Genomic DNA, 24,900 nt, shown 5'->3' on the forward strand with positions numbered 1-24,900 from the left:
ACTTTAGTTCAAATTATATGTTTCATTTATATTTTTTCAATTTTATAAGGTATGCTTTGAAAAGTCATGTGGTGGTAATCTTCCTGCCCTCCTTATACCCTCACAATAATATATATTTAGTAGAGGGCTTTAATAAATGATTATGTTTCATGTGTAAATGCCATTTTTAGTCCGTTAATGTATCTTTTCCAGCTGTGATAGTCATTAGCATTTCATTTGGGTTTTATCACCTACTCCTTCATAATTGCGCTTTCAACTCCCTTGTTCATACAGAGTGGTGTTGAGCCAGCTACTGTATCTGCTGGGTGTGTGTTCCCATCTGACCATTTCGGTATTTTTAGCATAAAACATCACTTACTGCGCTTTCTTTGAATTTGCTGTCAGCCTTGTTAATGCAAAGTGACTTTTCCCAACAAAAATACACCTTTAAACAGCTTATGAGCACTCTTAACAGGTAGAATTTGGAGGTCCCACATGCATACATATTGGCCAAAATATTGTTCAGTCTAAAAAAGGCAGTGTAAAAGACTCTTTTATTAAACTACCTATTAGATAATGCTCCTGCCAGCGTTTGGTGTTATCAGGGTCCTGATGCAGATCTTTGAGAGGAGAGCACTGGTGAACACGCAGACAGGCTGCAGTGGCTGAGCCAGTTACTACAAATGATGTGAGCCACAGTAATTCTCATTGCGCTGTCAGCACTACCACCACCCATACTTCTTCCTTAGCTGAAATTACAGTTTGGGAATGAACTTCAATTTTGCATTTAGAAAGAGCTGAAATTGTCCATAGGAATACTAACCACAGCTCAAATGGCAAGTTAATTTTCAGCCAAGGTCTTGTACTGTGTCTGCGTCTGTTACTGGGAGTTATTCCATTGATCGATGTTCTTTGGACACATTTTGACTCCTCTATTCTTTGCCCTAGCAAATTATTCAAATGCAGTGGTCAGTTGGTATTCCAGCTGCAAGGACATAGCTGACTGTCCGTGTATGCCCATGTCCATATTTCATATATTATGTTGCCACATTTGTTGTCATGATGAATCCTAATCTTTTGTCTCCATGCATTTCTTGATATGGAATATCAATTCTAATATCAGATATGGAATATCAATTCTAATATCACTTTCATGATATTAGAGTATCTATTCGCTAAGAGATCTTAAATTGTACAAAATTTTCCAACACAAATAGGTAATCAGCAAGCCAAAGCAGCAGCTTATGTATGCAAAGGGCATAAATATTGCCTGCTTTGATTAAACTGTTTTAGCTGGCCTACTTGTTTCCAGATGTGGTTACACAACTGCTCTGGTTTTAAGTCAGTGTGGCATCTGATAGGCATTCATTTGGGTGCAGAATTTGTCTTTAACCGTAGTTAGAATTTATCAGATGTGTCAGTGAAACTATCTGTGAAAAATGTTTCATACTCGTATGCCATCCCAAAGCATACTTTGAGGAAAGTCACCTAAAGAATATTTTGCAAATTGAATTATTCCTGTAGCTAAAGGTAAGCAGGTGTGCATGTGTTTGAAAGGATCAGACCCAGTGTGTAATGTACCTTCACGTCTTAATTAAAAAACAAAAACACACAATTTAAACACTTGTTAATTGAAGCTGAGATGTTTCACTCTGTCTGCATAACAAGAATTGTGCGTAGTTTTAATGACATGAACATAGTTTCAAATGAGGATTGCGTTAAAAAGTTGTAATTTGTGAGCCCTCTGTTAACATTTAATGACCCCGTCAGGGGGATATGATTGATGCAATTAAGTTGTCTTGCTTGTGTGTTATATAATTGATATGGACTGAGAGTAAGATCCTAATTTAGAACATATGAATCTCTTGTCCTGTTGCATTCAGGAATGAAATTAAAGCAATTTATAAATGTCTGCTTTTAGTTAAAATATGGGGGAGGGAGAAGGAACATCTGCATGCCAAAGTATTTTCAGTAGAGGCAAGGATTTATATTCTGAATTTCATACTTGGAATGCGTTTATCATGTAGGATTATATCTGCAGATTAAACTGATTTTAAAGGAAATATAAACACATTTATTCTCCCTTTGGAAAATAAATATATTTCTACAATGGTATTTTGGGAGAAAATAGACACATTTTTTGATAACCAATAGCTGGCCCACTGTTCTGGGTGGATTTTTTGTCATTGTTTTTTTTTGGGGGGCATGGGGGGTAGAGGAGTAGGTTGAGCTCTTATAAATAAAAGAATTGGATATTCAAAAAGTAAACACAATTTTTTTTTTCTCCTTCACATCACCTCACTGAAATTTTACTCTTTCTTTTTTCCCTTCCACCATAAGTGCTTTTGTTTTCATTTACCATAAAGTAACCCAAATCATTTTTCCTTGCGCCTGTTGAGCTTGTGAGCAAGTATGGATCTGCTGCATGTCTTGAATTGGGTGACTTAAAATAGAAGCCCCACGTGTACATATCTGAGGTATTTTAATTACTTTAAGCATAATGTTTCGTTACCTTTAAACATAATTCTTTATACTTTGCCTGCTCTCCTGTTGCTCCTAATATGCACATCCACCGTACTAGGAAGAAAGAAAAAGTTTAAAACTGTGACCTGTAAGTGTCAACGGTATTACTTTCAACAATATTAACAATAATACTACAGCAGGCAGTTGATCTTGGCAAAGCTGCTTTTTAACTGTAGCAGTAGCACATGTAGACTAGTAATACATTTTTTGAAGAGTGATGTATTAAAAATAACTCAAAATACAGATATTGTCACTTAAGAGTTGCTTTGATTCAGAGAGGGGCAAGATTTCTTCAGCCTTGAAATTCCTCTGTTCATTTACGTTACATGTATTTATTTAAACAAGTGACACAAGTGGTTGGCCACCATGTATGACAGTCGTTCATATGTGGATGTGGTAATTTTCCTTTAACACAGGTGTTACACTACTCTCCTTATGATAACTTGAGGTGCTGCCTGTTTATTAGGTGCTAACCATATCCTGGACTAAATAAACTTGAAGGTCAAAGGCCAAGGTGTTTATAGGTAGTAAAGTCGGAGGCTGATGTGCAAGATGTTTATCAGTACAGGATATGGTGGTTACCAAGTTTGGGGGAGCCACCCTCAAGATGTTTCTGTTTCTTAACAGCTTACACATCTGTACTTTCCTCTGTCTGAAGATGAGATTTCCACTGCATTAAGACTTCACATGCCTCTATGGTGCTTTTTATATGTATGTCTTTATGTATAAGCATTGTAGCAAATCTCATTATAATAATTTCCATCTCTTTTGTCTCCCAGTTGTTGCAACAAATGAAGGATCACTGTGCAAAATTAAAAATAAGGAAGTTTTTTTTATTGCTGCTCTTTCTCATTTTACCTCTGGACAGGAAACATTTCGAATTAACTTAAAGCTGATTTTCTTGGAGTTTTCCTCTATTATTTGAACCCTGTGGCGATAGGAATAATGAAACTTGGGCAGAACGGAAAGTTGCCGTGTTTAGAAAATATAATGGAATTTTTAAACCAATGGGTTGAGTTTTGGTTTGTTAGCTTTACACTTCATACCTCTTGGAAATGTTGAGGAACTAAGTAATGCAGGAGTGATAAACTGAAGGGAGGTTTTGCAGTGAGTGGTATTTAAAGTTGACACTTCTTCTAGTAGTGGAAGTAGACAACTTGATGTAATCCAACTTGAGATACGTGTAGCATGTTGTGTAATCACTTCTATTGGAAATCTGTAGAGCATGCAATACTCATGGCACTCTGATCATTGCTTTGAATAAAGGCAGGGATTCACATACTGTGCTGCTAAGAAATAATTTGCACACATCAGACCCCTGCTCCATGCAGACCCTTTCCCACAGAACATTGCCTGCCGTGCCGCTTCGTTATGGGATGGTGCTCTGCTTCCTTACGGTCTGGGAGCTCTATTTTATATCACAGTACAGACACTGGGGGTAAAAACCCTGAAACTGGAAATTATTTAGTTTTATCCTAGAGAATATTTTGTCCAAGTTCACAGTTTTAAAGAAAACATGCTTTTTAGGACTCATGAACTTCGGATCAGTCCTAAGTAGCTTTTCCAACAGGTCCTGGTACCTTGATGGGAGACTGCTGCTACTCATTACTTCGGTCTGCATTGTTTTTCCCCTTGCACTTCTTCCTAAAATTGGTGAGTAATTAAAGGAGAGAAGCGAATATTATTCTACTTTAGTAGCAATTACAATTGAGGACTTTAAAACCTTAATGGGTTATTTATTTATTTTAACTGGCAGGGGGCTGGTGATGGCGGGGACTACTTAAGTTGTTGTAGTATGTTCTGCCTTCCAGCCCTGCCTAGTTAACCTATTACTTGGGTTGCAGTAGTATTTTGTCTGCAATACTAAAATAAAATCTTTACAGCAGAACATTAAAGAGCTGCATTTACTTACAGCATGCCATTAGTGGTAAGCCAGTTCTAATTCTGCCCTACAAAACTACATAAATGATCTGTGACAGGCAGTTGGAATGTTGTTATTCTGAGTCCTAAGCCCCAGATACCAAGCACTGTAATAGAAAACATGCCTAAAATGTAAAGCTTTAGCTGTACATTAGGATCACTTTCCTTATAAATTCTCTTTTATTTTTACTGTTATTTTACAGGCTTTCTTGGCTACACAAGTAGTTTATCATTTTTCTTTATGGTGTACTTTGCTCTTGTGGTAAGTTAAAAATCAGTGCACAGCTTATCTATTTTTTTTTCTCTTATTGTTTAAATGTTTTCATAAGTCTGTTTTGAAATGAATTGTCTTCCCTTCCCCCCGTTACATTTTATGTAGAATTCAGAGTTTTCTTTGAGTTCAGTATGTGCCTGCTTGGACAGATTACATTTGTTTTGCTGAGGCATGGAAATGTGTATGAACTTTCAAGCATGTGAAAAGATTTAAAATAATTATATTTTGGACTGGTAAATGTAACAATATTTTTGTTTTGCTGACAGTGCAGTGAAGGGAGCTGGCACACGTACTTTTGTTTCCCTACTAGTAATGGAATAGAGTTCTGTTTTCTTAGCTTCTAACTATTACTTACTTCAACTAGCGTAGAAGAAAATTTAATATACTCCAAATAAATTAAATTTACATGTACAATGGAGTGACAGAGTTCAAAAAAAGGCAAGGAAAACTAGAACTTCATTAAGGCAGTTTACAAGATTCATTAATACGTCAATGACCTTATTCTTCTTTCCTGCTGAAAGGAAAAGTTCTTTTCTCTGAGCCATATGGGATTTTTGACCCTGATGTTCACCTTCTCAAGGCCCCTGTGAGGTAGATGTTTCCAAATATCTGAAGTGAGACCTACTAGGCAGATCTGAGAGGAAAAATATTGCACCCTTTCTGCTTTTTACAGGGAAGAAGTATGTTAATGCACGTGTGTTATATGTAGTACGACCATGCAACTCACTCTCTGTCATCGAGGTAGAGAATCAAGAATCTTTTTGGGAGCCTGGAAAAATGTTCCCCCTCTCTCCTGTCATTCTGGCCTGCATTGACTTGCATTTAATACCTGTTTTACAAAGGGATAAACAGAGTTGAAGGCAAGTTGAACAAACATGCCATCCAGGAGACCAAGGCAATCCATTAGGAACTAAACCATGTGATAAAACCAAACTTCAAAGCTGTCAAAACATCTCCCTAGGGTATCCCTGGAGAGCTGCAGTGTTTGCAGGACCTTGGGAAGTATTCTTCCGAAGCTTAGCATTGAGGAGCAGCCACAACCTCTCCAGAGCTAATGGAAATTCATTTGTAATATTTATAAATTACTTTAACTTTTGACCTCTTTCCTAAAATTTATCTTAAAAAAAAAAAAACACAAAAAACACCACCAACAGCAACAACAGAGTTCTAACTGTAATGTTGAAATAGGTCTTGGGCCGAAGCTATTTGCAAGAGTTTTTAAACGAGTCCGATTCTTATATTTCTTTGTGAATTTGCACAGATGTCTGAAGAAAGCTGTTCTAGTTCATGGATGCATTTGAAAGTAATTTTGGGCTCAGAGAAAGCGTGTCTGTAAACAAGACTTGCATGCAGACATGACAAGCCGTGATGATTCGAGCTAGGGTTTAGACTTGATTCGCTGTAACAGAAAAGCATGCAGGGAGTTCTAACAAAGGAGGGCACATTTATTATGAAGTGGTAAAAATTGTATGGTTGATCTTTGTTGTCAAATGACAAAGAAAGAGCCACCGAAAATCTAACTGAGGTAAAAAAAAAATAAATTAAAAAAAAATAATTAAAAATTAAAAGCTGTTACAGATATTTAAAGAAAACTAATGCTATTCAGAATATTTCATCTGACTTCTTCAGATACTGAAACTCAAAGGAATTAACTGTGGTTTAGTTTTCATATCTAATTGCTTTGAAGTGGGTGATACGTGCTGTTGAAATGGTGTTTTAGTTTGCACAATGTTAATTTCTGTACGGCAGATATGCTTTAATTTATTCCAGAAGAAGGCTGGGTTAGTCATATGGAAGTAATACAATCATATTTTGCATATACAATAATTCTATGCATTTTCAAGTGCATACCATCTGTTAAGCTTTTTGCCAGCAAGCCACAGTTTTGATACAGCATGCAGAAAAGGTAGGTGCTATAGACAGCGTGTCTTGGTCCCTATGGTCTGGTGAGTGCACTGAGTCGAAGGGCTGGAGACTGTTCTTGTGCTCTGCTGTGGGACTTTGGCAGGTCACACATCTCCTGTCTGGGCTTCAGCATCTTTTTCTGTAAAGTTAATACACTGTTTATAGTCTTCACTTGGAAAAAAATGAAAACACTGAGATGAACTGATGAGGAAGAAAAAACACGTATGTACGTAACTATTAATTGAAAGCCAGATTCTGTGAGGTCCTGAGCACTTTCTCTTGTTTCTGATTGTTGAATACCTTCCTGATGTGAATCCTAACTGAAGAGGAATGAAATGTGAGCATTGCACTTTTTTTATTGCCTTCCCCCTTGCTGCATTGAATATTGGTGAAGAGTAAAGACAGATTTATTTATTTATTTATTTTATGGAGACAGCCCTATTGGTAGCTTGTTCGACAAAGGTGTTAATGATTCCTGGTGGTATTTTTCTAAATCTGTTGTTTACGTTCCCAGAACAAAATGTGAGGCAGATTGGGAACCTGCCATACGTAACGAATGATGTTATACACAGAGAGCTCCTCTTTGCTGAATGCTGTTAGCACTGCTGAAATAAAGGGGTTCCTGTTCTCCCTCCATATGATACAAAAAAGCAACATCCCCTGAGAACGTTAGAACATTTTGAGACCTCTGACTTTATTTTTAGCAGCGGTTTTGGTGTGGGTTGAAAATACCCTATTTCCATTAAAATCTGTCTTTAGGTTTTGCCTTTTTTTTTTTTTTTTTTTTTTTAAGTTAAAACCAAATGTTTGTTATACTCAAAAGACAATGTTTATATGGAATAGGCTTAAAGTTCCAGAGGAGGATTGTCTGTGCTGCCTGCACGCCTGCTCAGCTCACTGAGCTGTGCTGCCAGCTTAACAACCTCTTCCTGTTGGCAACTTCATTAGAAATAAAGAGCATACTGCAATCAGGAATCCAAACAGATTTGAATAATTAAGCAGGTAGGCAAATAAAGTTACAGATTTGAAATGCATCTAGTGCATTGTCGTCTTTTGTTTCCATTTCAGTTTGTTCGTAATCTGTATCCATTTCATTTTAGAGGAATGTGCTCCAGCTTTTATGGTTGGCTTTTCTCGTCACCCTCTGACCTCTGCAATATTTATATGTAAGGTTGCTCGTTGGCTTGCTAGAAGCCCTGCACCCACACCCACCACTGCCAAGCACAGCTTATTTCCCCCCTCAGCTCCATGCAGCTTTTCATTGCTTAGGAAGCCTGTTCAACCCTTAGCCAGAGCTCTGACAAAGCCTTTTACTTTGGAGCCTTCAAAATCTCTCCCTTATTTTCCCTATCTGGGTACCTTTTAAATATACAGATCTCCTTGAAAAACTATTTTGCTGCCTCATTCAGTCTCATATAAATGCCTTCAGCTAGCCAAGAGCCTTGGGCATCCTGGGGAAGTATCCAGGGCTGTGGTGCAGCAGTCTGCATCTGAGTCCGAGCTCATCGCTTCTGCTCACTGCCTGAAAGGAAGAGATGGAGCAGGGGTGGCCCACATCACAGAGGCATCCGTGTATGTAAAGGCCCAAGTCATGTTTTGGTGTTAGGTCCTTTTCTTTTTCCTCTGCTCACTCTTTGGTTGAGCTTCTGGATGTACCAGCAGCATCATCTCCCTTCTTCCACCTTTCCTTGGGTGGCATTGCAGTTGACCTTGCACAGAGGGAGGCAGTTCGGCCAGTCAGGAAGCAAAGAAGAACAGACCTGATATTAGGCACTGCCAGTTTAGTGTCAGAAACATGCTTGGAGGAATCCCATTTTTACTTCTAATCCTTTTTCACAAAGTTTACGGAGTGCTGTTGTGCAAGCTGCTTCCTGGTTCCGTTCCTTGAGTCGCAATTTGTTTGAATCCATGCAATTTAAGTTGTGTGTTATTGCCACAACACTCGGCATGTTGTGTACCTGCTATTTCCTTGCCCCCCAGTTTGTCCCGAGGTAGCATTCCCTTGCTTCTCTTGGCACTGGTGGCAAGAGAGAGCACCTAATCCTCGCTCTCTGGGAAGCACCACTTGGCTGCAAGCAAAAAGCAGATTGAGCCAGAAGAAACACTGCCTTCCATGTTATTCTTCTTGTGAATCTGAGTCTTTAATTAAGTTTTTAATTATTTGCTCTAGGCTTCAAAAGAATTATAACCTCTAAAGCCAGGCAACTACAATAGGAAATTAATTAGGGTGACGAGAGCAATATAACTATCATTTCAAACTAACCTCCTGAAAAAAGAGGTAACGTTTCTTACTTTAATTTCCCTTTGATTTTCAGCACTGTTACTTGGCAGTCCCTAAACCAGCAGGGTGTAGCTAAAGCCCCAATGACATTCTGGGACAATAATTGCATTTATTGTTTTTCCTTTGCTTTCTAGTCCAAACCATATGTTTCTGCCTTTTAAGATTAGCCCTAGGCTCTGCTCTATCTCTGTTAAGGGCTTGTCTACTTAGCGAAAGAGCCTGGGATAGCTAACACAGCAGCTATTCTGTATGGGGGGCAGTTAGTGTGGAGTACAGAGAGTGAATGCGGAGCACTGGCTGTATTTCTGTTAATGTCATAGCTCATTTCAGTACAGCACCTCCAGACAGGCAAGCCATAAGGCTGCCAGCTGTGCTCAGTGAGCAGCTGGATGGAATGGCACGGACAGGCTTTTCCTTCAAGCCCCCCTTTCTGTAGCCCAACTATCCACTAGTCAAACTAGTTGATTTACTGTGGGTGTAGCTGCCTGCTTTGTACACCAACTCTCCACTATTATCTCTATGTATATCTAAACTTAACCCGATTTTTAGGATATCATTCCTACATTAAATATGGTGTTTTGCAGGTTATGATAAAAAAGTGGTCCATCCCGTGTCCTCTACCTCTGAAGAGTGCAATAGAACCTTTACAGGTAAGGTACATGCTGTTTCGAAGTTCTTCTAATTTTATTAATAACTGGAATACTTTTTTTTTTTTTTTTACATTAACACTTCCAGAATTACTTGTGATTTAAATTCCTTCTTTTCTTAGCCATCGCAGTTTTACTGTCGAGAAACCGAAAAGTTTCATGTCTGTGGTTTGGGCTCATTCTTTCATTATGTCATGTTTTTTGCATGTATGTCTTACAGGTTTCAAATTCTACTGCGGATTGTAAAGCAAAGCTCTTTCATCTTTCAAAGGAGGTAATCTCTACTAACAATAAGCTAACTAAAGGGGAGGGTGTTAAAGAATTGGGGTTTAATCTCTATCCAGGGTAAGCTAAACTTCTGTAAAACTAGTTATAGGCTGCTGAAATATTTCCTATACCTACTGCCAAGTGTTATCCAGTCTCTCTTTCTTTTTTTATATGAAGGCTGGGTGTCCAAGTTAGCATTTAATGAAAACACTTTGCAAATGTGGCTGAAGTATTAAGTATAACAGATTCAGCGGTGGTCAGCCTCATGATGCAGTCAGATCAAGCCGACTTCATGTGCTGGAAGTCAGCGCTGCTTGACTGTATGCACACTTTTAGTTCCTTGAAGAACAGGTTTACTGAAACTGCCTGGACCTAATCTTTGTTTTTGCTTTCCTGAAGCTAATTCTTCAGGCCTAATGCAATCTTGTGCATTTCATTGGATGCCAGCTTGGGTATTTGTTAATTAATCTGGCATTTAAATTGTGTCACCACCCACTATGTCTTGCAGGAGAGGAAGTATTATAGGATCATGGAATCATTTAGGTTGGAAAATACCTCTAAGATCATCAGGTCCAACCGTTCACCTGGCACTGCCAAGCCTACCATTAAACCACGTCCCTAAGCTCCACATCTGCACGTCTTCTAAATACCTCCAAGGGTTGGTGACTCAGCCTGGGCAGCCTGTTCCAGCAATTCACCACGCTTTCAGTGAAGAATTTTTTCATAATATCCAACTTAAACCTCCCCTTGGCACGCTAATCTCTGCTGGTTGAAGAGGAAGGGGAAAAGAGAAGACTAAGTTTGGGAAAGGCCTATAGCATATTGGAACTCAAGAGGGCTGCAGTTGGTTGCATTTTTCTGAAAGAACAAAATCTGCCCCCCACCCCAAAAAAAAAAAAAAAAAAGAAAGCTTGGGCAATGCAGACATCAGACAAATGTAAATGTAGATCAAAGAAGAAATTCTATTTTGACCAGAAGCATCTACCATGATGTTACAGCTTTTGGTCTGGCCTTTTGTACTTTGTAGAATCTATACTGGGTTTTGCCTTTTTAATTTTATCAATTGAAAGTGGCATATTTTTTACCAGTATGGACCTTGTTGTAGTTCAGGTTATTTTATACTTTAATTGCTACTTGGCAATTAAAGTAAGCTACAGAAGATGATTCATCTCTGCTAGTACAAGTTTTTGAAATAACATACCACTAATTGTGTGGTTACAACTTTAATTATGTAACTCTTTTAAAACTTCAGATGCTAAACCACATTGTGTTTGCTAGATGCTGTATCCATTTTTTAATTAAATGATGAGAAAATAGTGAAGTCAGGGTTAAGGGAGTCAATAATTTGATAGGTAGCTAAGGATAATGAAATTTAGAAAACTTAGAAAATTTCATGGTTGATACACTGACTCGGGGGCAAATCCTGCTCTTACGTAAGGTCTTGGCCTCTCAGTTGTTAGCTTGCTGACATGCTGTCTGATGACCTCTCCTGATCATGAAATAGTAAGCTGGGAACAGCACCTGAAGAAATACCAGTTGAAAAGGTCCAGTTCTGTGGAACGGTTCAGAGGCACCATTCTGCATTGTGAAGATTTATCTTGAAGCATTAATATGGAAAGATTTTGTCTTCCAAGGCTTGCACTGAACTCTGAATTAATTCAGATAATTTTCCAACCATCTGTAATAACAAAAAACCTAAAATATGTTCTTCTTCTATTTTAGAGTGCTTATGCAATACCAACTATGGCCTTCTCTTTTCTCTGCCATACCTCCGTCTTGCCGATTTACTGTGAGCTCCAGAGGTAATATATGAAAACACAGGCAACATTAAAATATAATGGTAGCTTTCCTGTTATATTTTCCCTAAATTAATGCTGAATATTTTAGAGTCAGTGTTGTCAAGCAATGCAAAGTCAGTAGCCTTCATGTTTTTGGGAGGTGTACAGCTCTAGTCTGTACTGGCTTTTCGTCTCTTACAGGAGAGAAAAGTAGCAAATATGGTTCCATCAGCAATGTCAGTACATTGTCCTGGCCATCTGGAGAAAAAAGGTCTTTTGCTAAGGTACTTCCTAGTTAGTTTTTATTGCTGTAACTGAATCTGCATTTCACCAGATTCAGTGGATTTTGGCCCAAATTCCCTTCCTGTCTCTGGATATATATCATCCTTTATAAAGCAAAACTTTGATTTAAAAAAATAAAATAAATTATATATAAATATGTATATATACACTCACATATATCACTCTGGCACGTCTAAATTCCCTACCACATGGGGACAGTGTTTGTTGTATGAATGGAAAGTGCACTTTAATTGCAAGATTAAAAATACTTTAAGAAAAACAAGTGTTACTGAGAACATAGACTCGGCAAATAACCGTGGCCATAAATTAAGAATATGCTTTCTTATGAAAGGCTAACTACTATGTTTTTTTTTAATAATGTAGATTGCATGTTGTCAGTGGTTCACATTAAACAACACTCATTTTCTTTTTTTTTCTTTTCATTTTAGTCCATCCAAAAGTAGAATGCAGAATGTAACTGTCACAGGAATTGGCCTGAGTTTCCTAATTTACTTTATGTCTGCTTTGTTTGGGTATCTGACATTTTATGGTAAGTATGTTCTCCAAGTATTCTCTAGAATGCAGGCTAATAATAAATGATGCATGCATTGTCTGGAGAACTTCAGACTTGTTTATGCATTGATACGCTTAAATCCTCAGAAATCTTGGTCCTGTGAAGACTTAAGGATATGCCTAATACTGCAAAGTGCTACAGTCTTACTGACTTCTCAGAGTAGAAGTGAAAGTCATGGACTGTGAGAGAAATTTTGAGATCTGGTGGCAGAGTCTGCTGGTCCAGCAAGTTTGAAACCTCTCTTCTAAGGCTGTATCTTCAAGCAGAATTCAAAATGTCTATTAACCCTGTGATATCCCCACTTGTTTTGCAGTCTCTAAGTAGTGCTGAGGCTGCTGCCTTTTATGTAAGGGTTGTGACCTTCAGCAAGCTAGCCCTGATGTCAGGGAGACATGAAGATTTGCAGTCACGTTTGCCTTGTCTGATACAGCTTGGGTACAAAGCATGTATTGCTTCCTTGTTTTGTTTTTGGCTTTTTACAAATTTATCAGAACTAGCACTAGCTATTTCACTCAGAATCTGCTGGAAGTGTAGTTCCTTTTCTAATATAACAGGAAGTTTTATTTTGAAGGATTGCACAAAGCGACTTCTTTGTGTTACCTTTTCTTCATGCACAAGGTAAAGATAAGCCAGAGGACTCCAGAAAAAATAGGCAAGGAAGATAAGAAAATGAAAAGTGCTGAATCAGATGAAAGGTCCATCTAATTTTGTGGCTTGACTTCAGTGGAGGGCAATGATGAAAGGCTAGGGAAGAATTAAAAAATTTTAAAGCATAAGATTTGAGTTGGTCTTCCTCATACATGCTTCCCATCTTCAATAATTTGTGTTCCATGTGGGTCCTGAGCTGGAGGTGGTATCTGATACCTTTTCTGAACCAAGAAACACACATTTCTTAGAGATGTTATTGACATAATACCTGATAAAGTAAATATACCTTTTTATCTACCAAACAGAAAAGTGGCAATGAAACTGTCCCTACTAAATTTTACGGATATCTTCCAGTTCCATTTGTTATAGAGCTTACATGACAATGTACTTGAGTACCAATTTAATAACCCTGTGTTTGGACTCTTGTATACTTTTGGGCATAGTTTTTCAGTTGAGTTAAAAGACAGGTGACTGCTATTCTTGTGTTTTGCAAATACTCAGATTTCCAAACTCTTATCTACATAGTGACTTTTTTTTTAAGGTCCGTCAGAATCTTGGCAGAAGTAGGTGTGCGTCTGTTTCATAAAGCAATTTTAGCAGTCTTATGTAACAGAGCTAGCAGCTGTTTTGTCATCTTCTGAACGGTTAGCAGTTTGAGAGTGTTTTCATTATTGTCATATAATGTCACAGCGGTGCCATTTCTAGGAAATGTCATTTATCTCCCAAGCATCCTGCTTTAAATTTGTTGTGCTGTGTTTTGCTTAATGTAGTACATGTTTTCAGATGGGGTTGCCTCTGCTTAGTGATCTGTCTTCTGCAGTTTTATCATACAAATGACATCATGTAAGTGCATCACAGTCACCTATATGGATTCTTCTAATCTATTCTGAAAACTCACCCTTTATATGGGATGATCACATGCTAGCCTGTCTGGATTGGAATGAATAAAAATTCTTTTAAGGACAGTAAGACAATAACATTGAGGTATTCTGATTAGGATTTCCCTCTCCTTTTCAGAGTGTTTTACATTTCTTGGTCATGGCTTTGAGATAGTGCTTGACAAAGCAGCAAGAATGTTGGCTTTCAGCAGCTAGCAATTCCAAATTTCTAGGAAGTTTTGCACCTTGTTTTCCAAGTATTAGTGTATGTCTGACCTTAACTGTCTAAAAATGTTCCCTTGATACTCAGAATTCTTACATCCTCAGAAAAATTACATGGGGAGTCTTGAAACCCCTAAAAGCGTATAGGCTACTGTTAGCATTTCCTTATTTAACTAACTGTCTCCATATGATTTGTAGGAAAATATAATTTTAAGTGCCACTGTGATTCAGGAATCAGCGCACGATAACCATCTGTCTCTGGATGAGATCTCAACAAGAAGATCAAAGAAAAAATAGTGTCCTAGAGACAGTCCCAATTCCCATCACCTTCAGTGTTATGGTTTCTCTGGGGCAAGGCCTTTTGACTGCAGATTTCTAGTCTGTCTCACTGTGACCATTTCTGGTTTTCTGCAAGCCTGATTTATTTTAGTAACTGACTCAAGAGCCTAAAACACCAGAACCAATAGTAAATGTCTGTAAGATATTACTTTTTTCCCTTGCAAGCTTCTGCTCCTTTTTTAACTTTCTGGTTGTCTTGTTTAATTAACTTACTTCTTTAAATAGAGAGAATCTGTTCTCTGTTCCTAAAACACTAGTCCAAGAAAATGCAAACCATTTTATTTTAAATTGAAAACAATAACAACAACAAAAAAAAAGTCTTTGAAATGAGACATATTTCATTTTTTTGTGGTTCAGAAGTTTTATAGTGTTTTCTGCAGCTTTGAAACTTCGTACACTGACTGGAAATTGGTGAAAATGTGGTCCATTCTGAACTCCAAAAATGCATACGTGGTCAAAGGAGCAGGCTGCTTTCTGGACTCTGACTTTTGCTGTCAGTTTAGCAGTAGTGAAGCTTTTCAGGTTAAAAGGGCAAATGTCCCAGACAAAGGTGAAGGATGCAGGTGCTGATTCATCACCGTCCCACTTCTGCCTTGAGTAGTACAAAAGCTACTCTAGTGGTGAAGATGTACACATGGTGTATGATACTGTAGTAATTCCACAGTAGACTGGTTTTGCAAAGTTAAATATGCACACGATGGAGATCACAGAAGATTCACACTCTGAAGAAAGTAGAGCTGTGATACGAAAGTTTTTGGTGTGGTCGGTTGTGTTACCAACACAGTCCTCTGTTGTTCTTTGAGTGCTATAGGAAACCAAATTGTCAGCCCTTAGGTGTCATTGTTTTGCACTTTGCCTCTATTTGGCGTGGAGGAAAATCAGTCTCAAGTGTCAATATATATATATATTTGTTGTTAGAAATTACATTTAAAAGTATACCTGATGCTAAATATTCTTCTCCGTGTCATCCAGCAGTACACCAGTGTTATGGTGTGTATATATGTGTGTGTATATATATATATATAGAGAGAGAGAGAGAGAGAGGCAGCAGATAAGAAAAGCACATACCCTAGCATAGTTCTTAACATTTCTTCCTTTAAATTAAATTGCAGCTTTTATTTCAAATCGTGAAATTTTACCTCACATATCACTTAATGTTTCTGGAAAAATAAAAAAGGGAAAATGCATTTCAGTCAGTTTAGGAAAGTGAATTTGTTCCTGGTTTCTAGTAGAAGAAAAAGAATCTGGTGTTGTCTGTTTCATACAAATAGAACAAGTTTTACAGTACTGTATGCTTGGCTTCATTTCACATATCCCTTTGCTTTACTCAGCAAGACAGCAGACTGAGCAAAAATAATACAATTTGTATTTCACACTACTGAAGATTTTTTACTTTTCAAAAGGTATTTGTGAACTGTTTTGTACAGCATCTGTACCAAACTAGATCCTAACCAAAACGAGTCTCCAAATTGAACTGTAGCAGCCTCCATGCAGGTATTTGGAGCCTAGAAAAGTAAATCTAGATGTTACAGTATTGCTGACGTGTTAGGATTGGAAGAGTTATGTGATGACTTAATCAGTCAAGTTGCATTTTCTTTGTTTATTGGTGAAATGAAGCCCCTGCTTAAGTTTCAGGCCCTTTGTCGAGTGTCAGTGTATCTGGTAGTCCAGACTTAGACTAAACCCACATTTTAATTTGTGAATGGTGCTTTTTGTTATCTGTTCAAAATATTCCTATTGAAAAGATTTAAGACTCGTGGATACCAATATCTCTACGTTTTCTTTAGTTCTATGTGAGATATTTTCAAGAGTTTTCTAGACTTTACCTGTGTTGTTAGCTCATCGTTTCAAGCCACTAAACTTTGTCTTTTATTTTAAGCCTAGCTAATGTGGCAAAATTCAGGTAAGTTTAAACATTGCTGTGAGTGGATTGAAAGTTTCAGAACATGTATCTACAAGGTTGGAATATCTTTTTACTCCTTCTTCCTCCATATTTGTATCTTAGATGGCTTTGGTTTCAGCAAAGGTTCTATAAGGTCTTGTAGAGTCTTGCGTTTTGAAGGCTTTATTATTATTACTTTTAAGTTTTCTCTGGGTTATGTATCAGTTAGAGCTGGTATATCAGCGAAGCTTCTGTGTACCCCCTCCTGCTCTGCATTACTTTAATGCAAAATGATCAATTTGAATGTAAGCTTAACATGCATTGCTAATTATTTCAGTGTTAGATCTCAGGTGATTAAGAAAACAATTCATTTTTCTGTTTTTCAGACAAAGTGGACTCTGAATTGCTGCAAAGTTACAACAAGTACCTGCCACATGATACTGTCATCCTGACTGTTAAATTAGCCATACTGTTTGCTGTGCTTTTGACAGTCCCTCTAATCCACTTCCCTGTAAGTACTCCTAAACATTTTTAAGCTGGCATAAGCAATGGTAACACTAATGCTTTGCAGACTGCAATATTTGAGTCACATCTAGTCTTGTGTATCTTATTCACTTGTCAAGTGATTGATCAAAGACCACATATTTGCATATGTTCCATGAGAGCTCCAAAATAACAACTAACCACTAAGCTAATTTGTGCTCTTGAGACAGATTTCAGATTAAAACTAGCCCACAGCATTGTTTTTAATTTAGAGAATTCAGAACTTCTAAAGTTTATTTAGTTTGATTTTTTTTCCCTCTTAAATTGAGTTTTGCTGACTTGGATTTTCCTTTCTACATGCACGCACACAAACGTACTTACACTTGAAAACTCAATTTCATTGTAAATTGAAAACACATATTGACTTATTTCACCACTGGAAAAAAAATACTTTAGCTTATCAATACCACGGTAGGTTTGCTAGAATTCATTCAGTTATGACAAAAAACAACAGTTAAAACTATATATATATAATTGATGTATAGATTACATACAAGTTGGCAGCTGTGTTACTTCCTAACAGGCATGCTCAAAGAGAGACAAAAGAGTATCCTCCAAACCTTTTATTGTCCATGCAAATAAGGAATTGTTCCTTAAGACTAAGGGCCCACATGATAAATATTGCCTTAATACTTCAGTTATTTCCATGCTACAGAAAGACAAAACTTCATTTCATCTGAAATGATAAATTTCTTGTTTATGAAATTGAAATAAGATTAGAATATATGCGTTTATTTACCCATGCAATGTTTCTCTTCCTTTTATGCAGGCAAGGAAAGCAGTATTGATGCTATTTTTCTCTCATCTTCCTGTGTCATGGATTTGCCATATCTTTGTCACTTTAGCACTGAATACAATCGTTGTTTTGTTTGCAATGTATGTGCCAGACATTAAAAACATGTTTGGAGTAGTTGGTAAGTTGTTGTGTTTTTTTTTTAATTATTTTTATTCAAGAAATTCAGTATTATGATGAGCTAGTATATTTTAATCTTGCTCCAAGTAAAACCTTACTTTCTGTTTTTTAAAGGTTCAACCACATCAACATGTTTGCTTTTTGTATATCCTGGACTATTTTATCTGAAGCTTAGCAGAGAGGACTTTCTATCTCCACAGAAACTTGGGGTATGCTTTATTCCACTTGTGCTAATTATATTTAAAGAGGCTTATTCTAGATACATCTTAATGCACTGTAGAGCATGTAATCCAAGGGGCAAAGTTCCTGTTTTCATTGCAGTTCGCAAAATCTGTGAGCGTTTTCTTTTATCGTTCATGTTAGCTCTGCTGTTTCTGAAACTCCTTTTTTACAAGACCTCTTAGAGTAGCAGTATGTCTGTGGGCTGGACCACTGATCCGAATACATGCTTTTCCCTATAGTTTTCAGATGTCAACTTTTAATCCAGTTTCTCCTTGTTTTTTACGCATTACTCTGATGTTATGTGGGCAGCTGGGACAAAGCCAAACTGCATTTAAGTGAAACAGTGTTTATGCTTGTTTTCAGTGTAAGCCTTCTGGAAAACATGGTGATTTTTTTTTTCTTTATGGTTTCTCTTTTGGCACAGTATGTTAAGCTCAAGTTGGAATTTGTGCAGCAGCCTGCTTTTTGCGCTGTTACTCTGCTTCTCTTCTTTTTAACCACTGATCAGTAGAACAACTCGGTGACAGTGCCTAAAATGCCAACAAACTGCTTATATGTAGACTATCTGATACTCCTATGATTCACAGGGCTGCTCTTGTGTTGATAAAATAGAGAACCTGGAAGAAAATCTTGTGATGAGGCTCTTCTGACCATTTAAAGTCTTGATTAGTTACAAAAAAAATTGTGGCCTTGTTAGAAATTCACAATCTATTTTGCACTGTGGTTTCCTTATTGTGAACTGGCTGTTCAGAAATAAAGAATCCATTGTCATTTAATTTTTGGTAAAATACAAATTCAGTTTCTTAACTCATTCAGAGCTCTAAAGGGCTAAATATGTTTGTTTTGTTTTGTTTTGTTTGCAAACAGGTCCATCTATGCAGTTTTCATACTGATACTGTTAGCAAACTAAACTGTTCTGGGAGTTTCAAGTGAAACTGTCTCAGAGCAGACTGAGTTTCATTTTACCCTAAGCAGACACCTTGTATTTGAAGACTGAATAATTGCAGTATAAAAAAATTATTTGAAAAGACTTGTCCTTACAGGTTTTTTCATCATCAGTCATAAGCTTTAGAAATGTAAAATGCTTTAGAAATGTAAAATGATTTCTTCAGTAAAACGTTAATTTTTCTCTTTCTTTCTTCACAGGCATGTGCATTGGTTATTTTTGGCATTTGTGTTGGTCTTCTCAGTTTAGTTCTAATAATTTTCAATTGGATTAATCAGTAACAGCATATTGTTACTGTCTGAAGTGGGCTTCAGGAGAACATCAAGAACCAGAGATATGTCAAAACTACTGAAATGAATGTTGAACATCCCAAAGAAATCACTGTCGAAGAAATAATCCTCTTTTTTTAGTCCATTAGTAATGTTCCTTCTTTAATCTTGAGAAGGAACTCTCCAGTTACTGCACAATAAGTCTTTGCCATTCTAAAATATTAGTTTTTAATGATGTAATCATGACAGGTAAAAAGATCTCTTGAGAATTTCTGCAATGCAAAAACAGTTTAATGCACATGGTGAACAAAAGCAAAACCTTGAAATAACTTTTCTTTTAGAGAGAATGATATGGACAGATTTTATATCAATCATGATGTGCATGCCACACGTTATCCTAACAGTGAAAGACTTCTGTTGCTGGAATAATTTCCAAAACTTCAGCCAGTTCATATTAAGAACTTACTGATTCCAAATGTTTACCCTAATTTATCCAAATATGGATTCAGAAACCAAGAGCCTTAGCCCAGTTTAATGGGCACATCGTGGTAATTGTTTTCTTGAATACAGTTTTATACCTCTGTGTACTTGAATCATATTGAAGTAATTTTTAAATTAGATGCTTTTTCCCATCTAGCTTAATAGGTTTTAGTAGCATTAGGAAGTCTCAATTTTCAAGTTAAAAATAGGTATCTTTCAATTAATGTCTGCTTTTGAATGTTATTCAATTTACCTCAGTATTCCTGATGGTGGAAAATGTTTCTTTTTCTCTCTTACTCCCATTTCTACTAGTGTTTCATGTTTGAAATAGAGCATATCTAAATGTTATTTACTGCTGTGTGTCGGAGGAGGTTTGGGCTTGAAATGTGAAATTCTGCCTGTGTCGAAGTCAAAGGAAATTTTACGTTTATGGAACCTTAGTTTTACCCCAGATCTCTAAACTTTAATGTACCCTTCTGTAATTCTTTCTTGGCCTAAATGGAATGTGACTGCAATTTTCAACACCAGCTGGGCTCTGTCATGTATGGTATTGGGTGCCCACCACAAAAGTTCCTCATATCTTCCACTGCTTTCATTCTACTAACATCATGGTAAACCTTTTTAAATTTGTTACTATCAGATGGAATAGGATGGCTTTAAAATACCCTAATCTCTTTAGAGACTGTGTGCCCTAAAGAAGTTAAGCCTCCGCAGGAATGGCTTGTGTAAAGTTAAGAAATTAGACCTCAGACTCAAATGGCTTGATTTAGAGAGTGGGAAAGTTCTTCATTATTTCCAGATGCAGTATTTCTTTTAATTTAGGTTAGCACTTCTACATCTGAGAATTGGTGTAAGACACAAACAAAACATAGCAAAGTAATTTATCTATGTAATTTGGAAGCAGCTAGTAAGTGCCACTTATATATATTTTTTCTGTCCGTAAAGTGCACAGCTAGTGCACCTTTCTCTAGCTAGAAAATCCTGCTGAAAAAATTCTGTTTATATGTTGATGTATGTTTTATCATTTGGAATAGGGAAGATGCCCCAGCAAAATGGCATTCCTAACTTCTTAGCAGTGGGTCTGTACTATTGAGCTGCAATGCAAACAGATCACTCAACTCTCAGGATTTCACTTCTGATAGATGGCCTGGAGGCACCCAGGTGGTGTTGGTTGTGCAGCTTGGTACTGCTTCAGGAATCCTTTGTGCCTGGGGAATTTACTTCTGCTTAGGAGTTTAATACAGAAATAGACTTGAGTGGTGAGGCACAGGCACTAACTCAGAAGTTTTGTTAGAATCCCCATTCTGTAGGAATTGTTACGCTATATTCTGGAAAAGATTGCAGTCATTTTTATCACAGAGCTTCTAGAAGAGGTTTCACGATGCAAGGTGAGCCATCTAAGAGTTTGTCACTACCAGAAACAGTGTGTTCACTCTTGGCCAGAAGGTCACAGCTACTTCTACAGCATCAGCACTGGTGGTGGCTCAAGCGGGTGGAGGGAGTGGGACTGCCTTTTTGAGCAGCAGCAGCCATTAGATGAGAATATTTTTCTCAGAAATCTCATACTTGACCTCCTGAAGCAAGCTGTGTACGCAGAGCATGCCTCCAACTTCAGAGGTCTCTGGCCTCCTGGGATCGAGGGGTCAATCAGACAGCTTCTCAACGTTGTGTGAGTATTAGGAATGGAGGCTCTGCAGCTTGCCTTTGTTCTTGCAGTTCTTTTTCAACTCTGCATAGCCAGGTATAGCCACCTTACTGGCTGTGGCTACCCTGTGATTGCTGTTTGACAGGCTTTGGGGTTCACTATAGGGGTGGACTATAGGGTTTCAGCCACGCTGGGTATCTCTGGCAGCAGTGTAAGAAGCTAAAAATCTACTTTAATAAAGTGTATCTTGAGAAATCAATGATAGCAGTAGATCAAGAAATTATTTTCTGACCGAACCAAAACTTTTTAGGAAAACAGGAGACGTGTCAATGAAGTATAGATTACTTTTTTTCCAGACACTAGGAATTAGGAGGAATATTTCTTAGAATTGGGAGGTTTTATGGAAATTGTTTCTCATTTATTATATGCTCGTGTAGCTTACTATTGAGTGGAAGTTGTTAGACATCATTGCAATCACTTTATTTTAAACTCTAAACAGCAGGACTTAACAAAGAAGATTTATATCATCTGTGAAGGTGCTGAAAGTTGGCAAAGTTTTGTTAAGCCTTTGCTCTTACTTTCTACCTCTGAAAAAGCTGAGTCTTGCCCTGCACTGCAACCCTCTGCTCATACATAGACAGCTGGGTTTGTGTGCATCTTGTTAAAAAATGGGGACTCACAGAATACCTGAAATAAGGTGTCAGTTTTACAGTTGATCCTTGTAATGCTATGGAAATCACTACATGATTGTTTTTAATCCATGGGTACATGAGCCTGGCTATTAACTAACTGTCCTGGTAGGTAGGCTCTGGAATGATGAATACCAGTGTGTGAAGTTAATACACCGTGAGGATGAAGGGAAGCAATTTGCACCTCTGCTGGAGCTCTGTTATTACATTTTGACTGCAGGATAGGAGCACATTGCTGTGCAGAATGTGTGTTATCTTCTACTTGAAAAGAGCTGGAAATGTGCTGCTTTTAAGAAGCTTGGATGATATGTAACGTAAAATGTGGGGAGAGGGGCAGAAAGAGAAAGGACTTAGAAAAAGGTGCAAGCATTTTCCACTATGAAAAAACAGAGTAACTATTTTTATCCTCCGAATCTCTCTGTCTTCTGTTCATTATGGCTGTGTAAGGCTTTCACTACGGTTGTACACAAGCATGAGGTTTTTTGAGCTAAATGTATACCCACTCTGGAGCTTTCTGCTGACTCATGTGCTGCTAAATATATTTCTTCTTGTGCACAGATTTTTTTGGGCTATATTTCCACATTTCTAAATTTTAGTGGTTCTACTTTATTATCTGTAGCTACCATTTCTGAACTCACTTGGCAAAGTTGCCTTTTCCCAGCTGAACAAGAAGAACAATGTAGAGATGAAAATTATTTGGTAGCCTTTGATTTGTTTTCATTCTCCTATTTCCATACCTTGCGAGTTTAAAAGCTGCTCACATTTCAGATGGACTGTGATAAGCTGGATGTGGAAAGTGTGTCAACAGTATTACAGAAACGAGTACTGCTAAACAAGAGTGTTCTTAACCTGTCTTTGTATTGTGACAAACACTTGTGTTTTACTCCCATATTTCTAAGCACTTTGCATCTTAATACTCGTTTTCGTTGCAGTAAGTTTGTTTAAAATTCTCTCATGGCCCTGTGTAGTGAAAACTGAGACAGTGAAGCCATCCTGCCCTCTCTCCGTCGCTCCTTTCCCCTTCCCCTCCATTTCAGTTTTGCATTAATGCCAGTTCTGTGGCACTGGGCAGGAACGTGACATTAGTTGAGCACTCCACATGGTTATTACAGGGAGTGCAGTGTGGGTGAAAGGTCTGCCTTTAGTCATGCCTCGTGGCTCTGGTTTTCAATAGGTGTCCACAGCTGGTCATTGCCAAAGGCCAGGACTAGATGCAGGCAGGGCTTTTTGGTGTGTGCCCGTCATGTCTGTCCTTGTAAGAATTTCTCTTTTTGGAGCATGGAGACATCTTAACTTTGTAATGGGAAGCCTGTGCTGATCTGGAGTTCTTAAATCATTTTTGTCACACGGAGCGTACTCAAGGTGCTGTATTTCCTGCCCCTGCAATCCTCCTAATGAGGACAAAAACATGATGGTCCAAGTGAGCTGCTAGGGCAAGTGCTAAATCCTACCCAGCTTGTAAACACATTGTTTCCATGAGAGAGGATATGGGCTTGTACTTCATTACTGTGTTACTGGTGCTGCACAAATTATCACTTTGGTGTGGATCTGGAAGTCAGTGCTCCAAATGTGTTCCAGTCTCATTTAAAATAAATTCCTAAAATTAATTTTTAGGATTAATTGTAAAGAACATGAAGTATTTTCATTAGCATCAGCTGGTGCTCTTTCAGTATTACATAGGATACGTGAGGACAGAATCGTGCCTGTTTTGGATACAATTAATTGCTTCATTATCAATGCAGATGTGTACCTTTCTCGTAAGCCAGCTCCTAAGCTCTTACTGAGCCAAAGTGAGGTTCAAAATTCTGAATCCTGCTAATTCAGCAGCCTGGGATCTTTATTTGGCTTACATTGATAATTGTATAAACAATAGAAGGGGATGGACGTTTTACCACTGCATCGCTTGCAAATGCTTGAAGATAATCAAGTTGTTTCCAAATGTCCCTACGGAGATGGAGATTAGTGTTACCTCTGTAGTGGGCATCCTAATGTGCTCTCAGAGATTCAACTTTCGATCAGACCAGGAGCTAAAGTAACATTGATTGCTGCAGAACTCCTTTCCTAATTAGATTTAACACTTAGCCCAAAATTGTTGTTTTACAGTTGACTTCTATGTTGAAAGCATTCATTATATTGTTCTGCGTACTGAGAAACCTTGCGGCACATCACTGCCTAATGACTGCCAGTGGCAGAAAGTTTTCAGTGTTAAAAAAGAGCTGCCTAACTTCCACAGTTTGTGGTGATGTTTTTTTGTGTTTGTGTTTCAGTTGTGCTCATTCAACCGTGCTTAATGTGGAGCTGAAATTCTGTTGAAAATAAAAAATAATCATCTGTATGTAAAAAGTGCCTAGCTGATGTCTGACCTGTGTATTGTGCAACGTGTTTCCTATTCTGAATTCCCTGTGGAACAGCTGGGGTATGTTCCGAAAAAGCAGAAAATAAAGAACAGTATTTGCATAACTCATTTGTTTGTCATCTTTCCTTCCCTGTGCCATGTGTGTAGCCTGCCCGCTTAGCAAAGCAAACCCAGTGCTGGGTTCTCTGCCCTCGGTTCCTGAAGTGCGATCGTGTTGTTGTTAGCCCCAGCTCGGGCTGTAACATTTCTCTAGCCATGGCAGGGAGATTTCCTTAAAATCGTTCCAGCAGTGCCTCATTTGGTATGTTCTCCTGTGTAATCTTGTGTGATCCCCTCTCTGAGTGCTGATGTCTTGCAGTACCCAGCTTGCAATGAATGTGAGACGTGCTCCAGGAGGCTGTTGCTCATTGATCCTCTAGGACCTGTCAGCTCTCAGCA

At 37.9% G+C, this 24,900-nt stretch overlaps 1 protein-coding gene across 1 annotated transcript in view; it reads left to right on the plus strand.

Annotated features, from left to right (window-relative positions):
- Positions 1 to 24,566, plus strand: part of SLC38A6 (solute carrier family 38 member 6) — a 44,805-nt gene extending 20,239 nt beyond the window's left edge. The window contains exons 7-16 of the mRNA XM_038180109.2: positions 4,073 to 4,155; positions 4,626 to 4,684; positions 9,467 to 9,532; positions 9,750 to 9,803; positions 11,519 to 11,598; positions 12,306 to 12,406; positions 16,786 to 16,910; positions 17,712 to 17,856; positions 17,970 to 18,064; positions 19,224 to 24,566. Of these exons, the coding sequence (XP_038036037.2) occupies positions 4,073 to 4,155; positions 4,626 to 4,684; positions 9,467 to 9,532; positions 9,750 to 9,803; positions 11,519 to 11,598; positions 12,306 to 12,406; positions 16,786 to 16,910; positions 17,712 to 17,856; positions 17,970 to 18,064; positions 19,224 to 19,304 (889 nt within the window). The 3' untranslated portion in view covers positions 19,305 to 24,566. The remainder of the gene's footprint in view (positions 1 to 4,072; positions 4,156 to 4,625; positions 4,685 to 9,466; positions 9,533 to 9,749; positions 9,804 to 11,518; positions 11,599 to 12,305; positions 12,407 to 16,785; positions 16,911 to 17,711; positions 17,857 to 17,969; positions 18,065 to 19,223) is intronic.
- The last annotated feature ends 334 nt before the right edge of the window (positions 24,567 to 24,900 follow it).

Source organism: Anas platyrhynchos, chromosome 5 (genome assembly GCF_047663525.1).
Source record: "Anas platyrhynchos isolate ZD024472 breed Pekin duck chromosome 5, IASCAAS_PekinDuck_T2T, whole genome shotgun sequence".
NCBI classification, from domain to species: Eukaryota; Metazoa; Chordata; class Aves; order Anseriformes; family Anatidae; genus Anas; species Anas platyrhynchos.